At 41.6% G+C, this 12,116-nt stretch overlaps 1 protein-coding gene across 1 annotated transcript in view; it reads left to right on the forward strand.

Moving 5' to 3' along the window:
• The window catches only part of BTBD9 (BTB domain containing 9), a 405,922-nt gene that overhangs the window by 303,111 nt on the left and 90,695 nt on the right, over window positions 1-12,116 (forward strand). Inside the window, exon 8 of the mRNA XM_029243461.1 lies at window positions 621-810. Within this exon, the coding sequence (XP_029099294.1) occupies window positions 621-810 (190 nt within the window). The remainder of the gene's footprint in view (window positions 1-620; window positions 811-12,116) is intronic.

Raw genomic sequence — 12,116 nt, forward strand, 5'->3', positions numbered from 1 at the left:
CTCCAGGATTTCATCTTGGAAATGAAATCAATTAATGTTTGGACACATTGGTAGGTATCCCTCCAAGATTTCATCTCCCTCCTTCTCATACAAATGATCATGAATTTTGTGTAATAATTCCCTGGATTTCCTTTTTAGTTTTACATTTATATATATATCCCTAAACAAATTATATTTTTAGTTTTGCCTTTTTAAAAAGCTTTGTATAAATGAACTCATACACTGTGTTTTTCTGTGCCTTGCTTTTCTCACTCAACATTGTTTTCTGATTAATCAATTTGGATATAGCTGTAGTTAATTAATCTCAACTACTGTGTGGTTTCCCACTGTAGTAATATTTCACAATGTATTTATCCGTTCTATATTTTATGGGGTATCATGTTTCTTTGTAATAAAATTCTTTAGGGTTAATTGCTACATGTGGTTTGGTTTGTTCCAGCCTCAGGTTCATCTTTTTAAAAAGCTATTTGGCATGGAAATGTGTTCATATCTTGAGATAATCAAGATGCTCTAATTTCTGTTTTATTATTGATAGTAATTAATTAATTTTGTTCATAGCACACTGGTGGGATATATTTGGCTTCTTTATCTTGATGCTGAATCTTGTGTTGGATTCACAGTTCCCATGGAGAACGTTGCAACAATTGCTGATTGTGCCAGCGTGATTGAAGGAGTCAGTCGGAGCCGAAATGCCTTGCTGAATGGGGACACTAAGAACTATGACTGGGATTCTGGCTATACATGTCATCAGCTAGGAAGTGGTGCAATTGTGGTTCAACTGGCACAGCCATACATGATTGGGTCAATACGGTAAGAAGATTCCCTTTCATTTATTACTTTTAAAATGGAAGACACGTGCAAATTGTGTTTTGGTACATTGACGATCCCAGTAACTTCAGTGAAGACACTCTTCTGTTCTTTGCTCTAAATATTGAGAGGAGGGGATGGAAAAGGAGGGACAAAGATATACAAGGTGCTTGTTTGGATTTTCTGGTGGGGAGATGCACCAAAGTTAGACTTGTGGAGGGACTAGTTTAGATTTGTGGAGGGAGAGGACTAGGGCCTCTCCCTGGATACGGCACAAGTCTCAGTTCGTATTGGTTAGGGACTTACAGGATATCGAAATCATTTTCAACTCGAAGAAATGACTTTATATATGAACCAAACAGATCTGAATATGAAACCTGGTTCTAAAAGATCTTTTTACTAATCTTCACGTCTGGGTTTTTGGTTGTTTTCATTTTGTTTTGTTTTGTTTCGCTTTGCTTTAAGAAGGGAACTTTAACCCACTATTGCTTGATTTGTAGGATCATATAATTTTAAAATGTGACACTGGTGACATCTCCCAGAGGATATACTTTAGTTCAAGAGAGTCATCTGGGTCTCAAATAGGCTGCCCTTTTTTTTTTTAAGGTTCTAAGAAGGTCTCTGAAAGACTAATGTTGTGTGTGTGTATATATATATATATATTTTTTTTTTTTTTAACACAAGATATTTTACATTATATCTTAGCCTGCCAGAGGTAGAGATGTTGGTGAGACATGACTGCCTTCCTGCCATCATGCTGTACCACATTTTCCTTACTGTTTCCTGTTCTCATTTTAAAGTTAGTATGTGTAAAGGAAGAAAGAGCACAAAAAATAAGGTAGTGGGATTCTAATAGACAAACGTTTATTGATGTCTAAGCTAATAACTGCAGAGGTTAACGCTGTTTGTCGGTTCCCTGGGGTACCCTGACAAGTGATGCTGGATTTCTTGGAGAATTCAGACTGTTGGTTTCTTCATTTAAATTGTCAACCTCTTTTCATAAAGGGCCACATACAGGCTGAGTACCACAGGCAGCAAATCACAGATAAAGAAGCCTTGAATTCATACTGCAGGCCAGACAACTCACTTCGTGCTTAGGAAGGGGGAGGACACAAGCCACAATCAGTGTGGACAAGCTAGCAGTATAAATAAACTTCCATCAGATAGCCATCAACGCGCCCTCCTTCCTTCTTCTCAGCTGCATGCATTAACTAAAGTAATCATAAGCCATCTATTTAATAAGTCATTCTAGAATCTTTGTCATAAACGATGTGAAACTTATCTGAATATTTCCCATTACAATCTTTTTCTCTTTAAACATCTGGAAAACAGTTGTCCTTCTCTTGTCTTAGAGTCTGCACAAATTCTTGACGATTACCAGTCGTGTCTCTGAGATTGCATCTGCAATTTCTTTCAGAAGGCTTGGTGTGTAACTCATCTGAGCAGGAGACTTGAAATCATTTAAAATGACTAGATACTTTCTTTCACTTCACCTATTTGGGGCTTCAGTTTTCTCTTATGTTTGTTCTGCCATTTCTAATTTGAAAACCAGTCTTCTTGCCAATGAAGATAGAGGCAAACTGGCAGCTTAGCAGCTCTGCCCACTCTCTTTTAATGTTCCCTGTATTCTGTCTGCTTACCTGGCACCCCACATTCTCCACCCCCCATCCAACAACGGTCCCTGTGCATCTCAAAGCAATATATCAGAAATGGAATTCCACCATTCTCCCCTTTCCCTGCTCAAGTTGCCTCACACTGCTATTTCCTCATCTGATTTAGTGGTACTGCTCATCCACCCATCCACTGAGCCAAGAACATGGAAATCTTCCTAAACTCCTTCCTTTCCCTCACCTCCCCCAATGAACCAGTCAGCTGTCAATACCAGCTCCTACATATCTCACAAATCCTTCCTCTCTTCCCCATCCCCACTGCCATCACCGTAGTTGCATCTTTGTAGTTTCTCTTCTCTACGTAGCTTTTCTTTCCCCACCTGCAACCATCTCCCACACTGTTACCACAAATCTGATGTGGTCATGCCCCTTCTTAAGAGGATTCATGGCTACTATTTGCCTTAAGGAGAAAGTTCAGACAACGGCATTAAGAACATGTGACTTGGGCTTCCCTGGTGGCGCAGTGGTTGAGAGTCCGCCTGCCGATGCAGGGGACACGGGTTCGTGCCCCGGTCCGGGAAGATCCCACATGCCGCGGAGCAGCTAGGCCCGTGAGCCATGGCCACTGAGCCTGCGCGTCCGGAGCCTGTGCTCCGCAACGGGAGAGGCCAAAACAGTGAGAGGCCCGCGTACTGCCAAAAAAAAAAGAACATGTGACTTACTTCTGTCCGTACAGCCTTGTCTCCTGCCTCTCCACCACCCCTACACGTACTGTCTCAGCCTATCCAGCTACTTGCAGTTTTGCATGTGTCACCCCTCTCTTACCCCATGCCTTCAACTCTTAGAACATGCTGTTCTCATTACATGTGTGTCTCACTACCTTCTCATCACCCCTTTTTACCTGGCTCTTATAAACCCTTCAAGACTTCACTCCTTTGGGAATGCTTCCCTAACCTTCTATCATCTCCTGGGCTGATTTAGACATCCCTATTCGATGATTCCGTACATTCTGTATGTAATTCCTCCCAGAGCATTTGTCATGTTTGTATTATAATTGTTTACTTGCTGCCTCCTCCCAGCCTCACCCGATATATGAAGCCTGTGACAACTCGAAATAAGTGTTCCTTGACAGATTGAATGTGCAGATGAGGTAGTCTATCAAGATAGAAGGGGAAATTATAGCAGGTATAGTGGGAGATCTAGAATTTTAGATTGAGCAGGGACCTCATGAGGTCATTGCCAAGGTGACAACTCAGAAAGAGACAAACAAGCTTTTCATGTGGCAAGGCTACCTTGGCCTCTAGCTCTACTCAAACAGTCAGAGATGTTGAATCTGACTCCAGATAAAAGGTGTTACTGGAGCTTAAGAGAGACAAGAGAGAACCGTGCCATTTGGTTTTCTTTAAATGTGGAAAAAGAATGGTTCTCCCCAAACAATTTTTTTTTCCTGACTCAGAGGGGGATGATGAGCATGGGCACAACCAAAGGCAGAATTGTGTATCTCAGCACCGCGTGAAGCCTCCACCTTCCTTAAGCCCAGCTATTGCTTTTGCAGTGAGAAAATCCATGCAATTGAAGCCCCATGAAACTGGCTGAACACTCAGAGAGACACGTCTCTATGAAACTGACATTACGTTGTCAGGAACTGCATTTGCCTCTTCTGTGACATTATCAATGAGAAAGGGAGAGGGATTTCTTAACCACCAATGCCTCTGGGTGATGCTGGGTATCTCGGCAGGCCGCAGCTGATGTGCCCAGATAGATGTTTATTGATAGGAAACTAGATCAGTGGTGCCTCTTCACGGGGACGGGTAACTGACAAATGACAGGTTGATTAGTCAGTGACATTTGACCCATGGCTTCTGTTGCTTGTGATGACTCACTTGCTTTCCTAGCCACTGTATCCAAAGAAGCCCAGATTCCAAATCAACACCTAGAGGGAGAGCATTACAGAGCTGAGTGACTAACACTTTCTCCATCTAAGAGGGGGGAGATCTGGCAGTTCTGGAACCTCTTCCTCTGGGGACCCAATCACAAGGTACACTGACTTTAACATTTCAGGTTTCTTTGTAGGTGGTGAACACAGAGGCAAATGTCTCAAACATGGATTATCTTGATTACTGCATTCTTTATTCCTGAGAGAGGACAGAATTATTGTGTGGATAAGATTTCTTTTGTTTGTCTGTTTTCATCCACATAAACCATTTCTTCCTTTCCTGAGCGTTTCCCCTGTAGCTGGGTAGGCAAGCAGAGCTTCTTTCTTTCTTCTTTTTTTTTATTTATGTATTTATTTATTTTCGGCTGTGTTGGGCCTTCGTTGCTGCGCACAGGCTTTCTCTAGTCACGGCGAGCGGGGGCTACTCTTCAGTGCAATGCGTGGGCTTTTCATTGTGGTGGCTTCTCGTTGCAGAGCACGGGCTCTAGGCGCACGGGCTTCAGTAGTTGCGGCGTGCGGGCTCAGCAGTTGTGGCTCACGGGCTCTATAGCGCAGGCTCAGTAGTTGTGGCACGTATGCTTAGCTGCTCCAAGGCATGTGGGATCTTTCCGGACCAGAGCTCGAACCCATGTCCCCACCCATGTCCCCTGCATTGGCAGGCGGATTCTTAACCGCTACACCACCAGGGAAGTCCCCAGCTTCTTTCTTGACAGACAATGCCCACAGCTAACCACAGTCAGTGGGAACCTAGTCCTGCTAGTGAGTCAGTGGGAACCTAGTCCTGCTAGTACCCTTGTGGATCCTGGAAAGGCTGACCTTGAAACCTGATCTCTGACTGTCTCCTCCTCCCTTCATTTTCTTTCATTCACTCAACATTTTTTGAGCCTTTAACTGTGTGCTAGGCACTATTCTAAACCCTGGGGCTACAGCATTGAATCCAGAAAACAAACATCAATTTTCTCACAGAACTGACATTCTTGTTGGGGGAGGGGGCAGTGGTGGATAACCAGTAAACAACACTATTTGTAATATGTCAGATATTTCAAAGATGGAGCCATGAGAAGGGAGGACTAGGGGTTGGAGACAGCGCAGCTTTAGATTGGGTGTTCAGGAAGGTCTCACTGTGCAGAGCCTGAAGGATGGGAAGAGTAAACCATTGGGGGACCTGGGGGATGAGCCTCACAGGCAGAGTGCCAAGGCCCCGAGGCAGAGCACGTGAGGCAGGTTGCAGGAGCAGCAAGGAGGCCAGGGTGGCTGGAGTAGAGTGAGAGAGGGGAGGAGAGTAAGAGGCAAGGTGATGGAGGTGACTTGCAGAGGTGACAGCCCTGAGATGTTTTGTTACTGTTTCTATATTCAGTCACCAGCTCCCCAAACCATCCCACCCACCACCACAAACCCATCCCAGTGTTTCATTAGCACCATTAGAGGAGAGTTTTCTTTGCTGAGGAGAGGAGGGGTGGAGCTGGGGAGCCATCGTGCCTTTAGAAGCCACCTTCTTTGTTCCTGACCAGCCTTTGTCCAGTCAGCTCCCAGGAAAGAGACAGCGGGAGGCGTCCTAGTCCTTGCAGTTTATATGAAACTTTCTCCCCATCTTTGGTGTTTATTTCTCTTTCCCAAGGGCCAGAGCAGGCAGTATAACTTGGAAATAAAGGAGTTTGTTTTGTTGCTAGGTTTACAGGCACAGTGTAACTTGTTCATTTTATTTGAGAGAAAAAGAGAGAAGTTGCCTGGAATGTGCCTTAAAAGTGGGTAACGAGTAGTAATTATATCATTTTCATGCCTTTTTTAAAAACATTAAAATTTAAATAACAGGAAATCTTCAGAGGCCTAACCACATAAAATGACCACATAGTAACTAACCAAATCTACCTAAGTCTTAGTTTATAGTCCCTCTGTCGCCTTAGTTTAAGACTTATTATCTTTCTACTTGCTAATCATGATATCCTTTTAAGTATTTTCAGGTTAGTATGAGAAATCACATATGCTGTGCATTAGGCATGTGTATTACCCAGTCTTTTTCAGCTAGTAAGTGACAGCACTTTGTTGAAACCCTCATTATTAGATAGTCAATTAAATTAACAATTCTTACATTAGCTTGAAAATGATGGTTTTGTAATTGATAATGCAGTACTGTAAGTAAAATACCCGTAATGCTTTAACTAACCTAATTGTGAGTAGGTAGGCTGTTGGAAGATGAAACAGTGCAGGTAGATGCAACTAAATAAACCCATAGTCTCTCTGGGTGTTATGAGGATTAAGGAGTTAATGACACAAAAATATTTTGAGTTCCTCCGTTGGAAAATGTTATATGAATATAATATGTTAGGACAAAATGGATCTAACCCAAAGTATGCTCTTGGTGGGTATTCATAATCTCTTTAGTCTGTCGGGAGGAGGTTTTTACTTTGCAATAGGAAAAAAAACCCAGTTCTACCACTTATAAAAGTTAATCTGGCACAGAATTTCTGAACCACAAATCAGTTTATGCCTTGCAGTTATTAAACATAGAAAAAACAAAGCAATAGAAAGTTAATCCTTTTAAAAAAAAATTAGATATGTCGCTGTGCTCCTTATTCATCCCAGCATATATTTCCTTCTCTTTGAGCTGTTAAGCCCACACCCAGTTCAGCTGCCCTTTCACTATTGTGTGGCTGCAACCACTCTAGATTATCTATTCAGTTTGTAAATCAGAAATCCCTTTTTCACTGCTGTTTTTCCTTCTTCCCACTGCTGACCACCCTGCCAAGCTATTGCTCGTCCACTTCCCTCCCAAGGATAAGCACAGAAAAGAAAAAGGAGAGGAATCACAAACCATTCCATTTTGTGTCCTGTTTAATAGCTCCAAAGGAAGGCTTAGTCCATGAAGGTGGGGAGAGAAATTGAACCAATGACTCAAATGATGTTTTGTAATTATTTGAGTATTTTCTACGTCTGTGCAGCCCTCAGGTTCTTGTAGAACCACAGATAATCTCAAGTTGAAGATAGTGATTGTAGTATTGAGATGGGCTTGGGTCTTTGCAATGATTTCCAAGTGCCTAGCACAGTACTCTGTGCTGTGAGTACTCAATAAACACTCATTGACTGACCTGACAACATAGTATGTTGGTGCAACTAAAGGGAGTTCTGTCTATCAAATAAATTGGACATCATATTTGCTCAGTGTGTCTGTTCTAAGTATATGTGAGGGAACTGCTAAAGACCTGGCATCTCCAGCAAATGACTAAGACGAAACTCTGGTGTTAGGTGCTGACAGTAGCACAGGTAAGGACTCTTGCCTCAAGTTTCATGCTGCTTCCATTTCATTCTATCTGAGTGCTGCACAGGCAAGCATACATTTATTTACATTAGGACAGCCTTCTTTGCAACCTAGAGAGCGAAAAGTTTCCTTTTTATAGTCTAAAGAATACAACAAACTTCTAAAAATATGACTCCTCTGGCTTGGATTAAGATTGCCTATAATTCTAGTCAAAATTGGAAAGATATTTTACCAAATTTGCTTCATATCAGTCATGTCACAGCCCTGAACCAAGGAATTCTTCCTTGTCTTGCTGATCCATGATTTATTTACCAAACGTTGTTTCTCTCACAGCCTATCTGCATCTCACTAAAGTCTTCTCTTATCACCCTCAGACCTCAGAACTCTGGTTCCGAGAAAAATTGTTGAATAAAAAATTATAGTTGTGTTTCTCAGTAGATGCTGGAGTCTGAACTATCATGAATACTAAGGCGACCAGAAATCCTGGAGCCTGGAAACAGCAGCGTTTTGGCGAATGGTAAATATGTCTCAGCTAGTTTCATCCCAGATGTATCTCAAAACCAGAAAGTATTGCTATGGCAACTAAATTGCTTGTTAAAAATACAGGAGGGGGGCTAGAATTCAGATGTTCTTTGGAAAAACAGGAAAGGTTATAATGCTCCCCCCAAAAGTGTGTATGTGTTTGATTTACATCACATGTCAACCATTTATTTCTCTTGAGCGATTAGAGGAGTTGACAACTAGTCATCATAAAATATAGCTGAATACATGAAAAGAAAAATCCTTTCAGTTTCCAAAGATTAACCCATCAAGAAGACATTTTTACAGAGGATTTCACCCCATTTGACACAATGTTTCATGCACAAATGTATGTTTAGTAATTATCCAGAATCGTTCATTTGATACCCCTCTGAAACAAATACTTTACTAGTATTGCTTTAAACAATCATTTTAAAAACTTGGAATCATTCACCTTGGAAGATCAAATGAATGGAAAGCATCAACCTTCTCCTTCTGTGGTTTTACTTTGACAGGTGTTCCAAACACTGCTTCCCCCAAGATCAGCCATACAGGATCACAGAAATGTGCCTGTTCTCTTAAGGGCTAGCAGAAGCATAGGACTTTCAGCAAATTCACCAAAATTTCTACAGATTTAATACATCAAATTGCTTGAATCTATCTTTTGAGTATTAAGTAAATGAAGCTATTCTGAAATCTGATGAAGGGTCACCTTCATTTAAGAAATTACTCCTTGAATTAATCCAAAACAGTAATCTATCTTTCAAAACCTTCAATCCTCAGATACTCTTAAATCAGAAATTTTTTTCCCGAGGAGCCCCAATTTGTCACCTTGTTAAGATGCTTTTGGTGCATCATGGTAGCACTTGATGTCTGTCTGTCTGTCTTGTCTCTCCTCTCCCTCTCTCCCTCTCTCTTTAAACTTTGCCCTTTGTAACCTGGTAACCACAGAGGCACTTGACCAAAACATTCTTGTATCTTTAGTGAAGAACAAGCAGAAGCACTGAGACAAGAAAAACTCTTCCACTTCCCCTTCTTGCTTCTTCCCCATCCATCCACTTCCATTCTGCATCCTTCTCTTAGGAAAAGTGATTATGATGACAGGCTGGTTGGTACCCCTCAAGGGCTCCTTTCAGCAACTTTCCTGGACACTCAGGGCCTTAGCTCCCGCTGAGGAATCATTTTTTTTTCTGCTTTGTTACCTCTTTCAATAATGTGTCAGATTCAGTATAAGGAGTATTGGTTACATAGATAAATGCAGAGTGTGCTTTTACTTCTGCCTGTATTTTCTTTCCTGTGCCCTTGAGACCTAATGGTAAGGATCCTCTTTCTTCCTTTTACTTATGACGTCTGAAACCATGTCCCTCAGTGATTATGACATTACCACCCTTGCCACATTATCCTTTTACTGTAACCAAACACCAGTCAAGACTGTTTAGATTTTCCATACAATTTAATGGTCCTTTTAGTTGCCATGTCTTTCAGTAGCTCTGGAGTTTTAGCTGCTTCACTGTCTCCATTTAAGATGTGAAGAGACTACAGTATAATTTGAGTTCCTTCTCTTTTTCTCTACCATCAACGTGGTGATACCACCAGTGCTAAAACTCTTCCTTCAAAGATTCCAGTTTGTTGCACAATCCTACAGAGCCTCTTATGGCCTTAAAAAGAAAATGAGAGAAGGCATTGTAGCTTCTGGTTCAAGCCACTCTCATTTCTTAAGGATATAAATTATAGAACCTTCCATTAAATGCTATGGCTAAGACTTGACACATTAAAAATAAATGAATAAAAATTCATTTTTATTACTAGCCTTCATATGCTCCAAAGGAGCTTACATTTAGCTGCAAATAACAAAGAACCTGATTAAGAAAGACTATTTATTAATTTATTTTTATTTTTTTATGGTTGCACCGTGTGGCTTGTGGGATCTTAGTTCCCCAACCAGAGATTGAACCTGGGCCCTTGGCAGTGAGACTGCAGAGTCCTAGCCACTGGACCACCAGGGAATTCCCAAGAAAGCCTTTTTAAATGTTTTTAAAACTATTTTGGTTTTGTTTTGCTTTTGTTTGTTTGTCTCGGTCTCACGTAACAAAAGGTCTACAGGTGGGTGGCTGCTAGGATTGGTTCTGCAATTCAGTGAGCTCTTTGATTTTCTTGGTCTTTTCTACTTGTATTTTTGCCTCAGAGAACAGGACAGCTGCTACAGCTTTACCTACCACATCTGCATTTAGGCAGGAAGAAGGAGGGCAAAGTGGTAAAAGTGTAAAGAGCCCTGCCAGTCAAGTCTGTCTCTTTTTATTAGGAAAAGCCAAAGCTTTATTTGAAGCCCCACCTAGCCGACTTCCATTTAGTTATCAGGTAGAGCTATGTCATGCAGTCAGTCCTAGCACGTCTGGCAAAGAAGCTGAGGGTCATGGTAAGGAGTTGGCTCATCCAGTCAGCAACTCTGCCACAGACACTACCTCCTGCTTGACATTTCACATCTACTTTGGAATTTTTATAGATCTCCATATTTCATGTGTTTGGTTTACTTTTAAAAAAACAGCTTTATTGAGATATAATCCATATACTGTACAATTTACCCATTTAAAATGTATAATTCAGGGGCTTCCCTGGTGGCGCAGTGGTTGAGAGTCCGCCTGCCGATGCAGGGGACACGGGTTCGTGCCCCGGTCCAGGAGGATCCCACATGCCGCGGAGCGGCTGGACCCGTGAGCCATGGCCGCTGAGCCTGCGCGTCCGGAGCCTGTGCTCCGCAACGGGAGAGGCCACAACAGTGAGAGGCCCGCGTACCACAAAATAAATAAATTAATTAATTAAATAAAATGTATAATTCAGTAGGGTTTTTTTCCGTTTACTTTTTTTAATGCCCACAGCTTCTGGATGCATCTAAAACAGTAAATATAATAATTGTATTTTATATTATTCTCAGCTTCAAAAATTTTCTGTAAATAAAAAGCCTATATCTGCTTACTGGGTAATTCTGCTCCAAAGTGAGAAGCATTACTGATTATATATCTTTGATCTCTTATTCATGAAATTTACCTCTTGGAAAAAACCTTTAAGTTTCTGTTACAAATTGTTACCTAGCATTTAATTTACTGTGACTGATCTTCATGCTTTACCAGCAGAGTGATAGTGGATGTACCTAATAAAATTTAGGAGGCAGGCAAGATCCCAAGTACCCTCTGATCAAAAGGAGAATACATTTTGTTTGGTGTGGTTTTACTCTAGTTAAGTTTATTTTAAACATTTCTGAATTTTTGTTAAAATTGTCAATCCATATGGAGTCTGTTAACCAGACATATTTGATTAACCAAAATACCTGTTTTACCTAACCAGGTTATAGGGACTTGACTTTTTTCTGTACATATAAAATTCTAATATCAGAAATTTCACTGCGTATCCATGTTATTATTATTATTTATTATTATTTTTTGGGGGTACGCGGGCCTCTCACTGCTGTGGCCTCTCCCGTTGCAGAGCACAGGCTCCGGATGCGCAGGCTCAGCGGCCATGGCTCACGGGCCCAGCTGCTCCAGGACATGTGGGATCTTCCTGGACCGGGGCACGAACCTGTGTCCCCTGCATCGGCAGGCTGACTCTCAACCACTGTGCCACCAGGGAAGCCCTATCCATGTTATTTTGAAATGGTAGATTAAATTATGTCAAAAGTCCTGCTGGAAATAACATTTTCAGTTTTTTAAATTTTATTATTTTATTTTTATTTATTTATTTATTTATTTATGGCTGTGTTGGGTCTTTGTTTCTGTGCGAGGGCTTTCTCTAGTCGTGGCAAGCGGGGGCCACTCTTCATCGTGGTGCGCGGGCCTCTCACTGTCATGGCCTCTCTTGTTGCAGAGCACAAGCTCCAGACACACAGGCTCAGTAGTTGTGGCTCACGGGCCTAGTTGCTCTGCGACATGTGGGATCCTCCCAGACCAGGGCTCGAACCTGTGTCCCCTGCATTGGCAGGCAGATTCTCAAC

This window comes from Monodon monoceros, unplaced genomic scaffold (assembly GCF_005190385.1).
Source record: "Monodon monoceros isolate NGI ecotype Baffin Bay Population unplaced genomic scaffold, NGI_Narwhal_1 Super_Scaffold_3, whole genome shotgun sequence".
NCBI classification, from domain to species: domain Eukaryota; kingdom Metazoa; phylum Chordata; class Mammalia; order Artiodactyla; family Monodontidae; genus Monodon; species Monodon monoceros.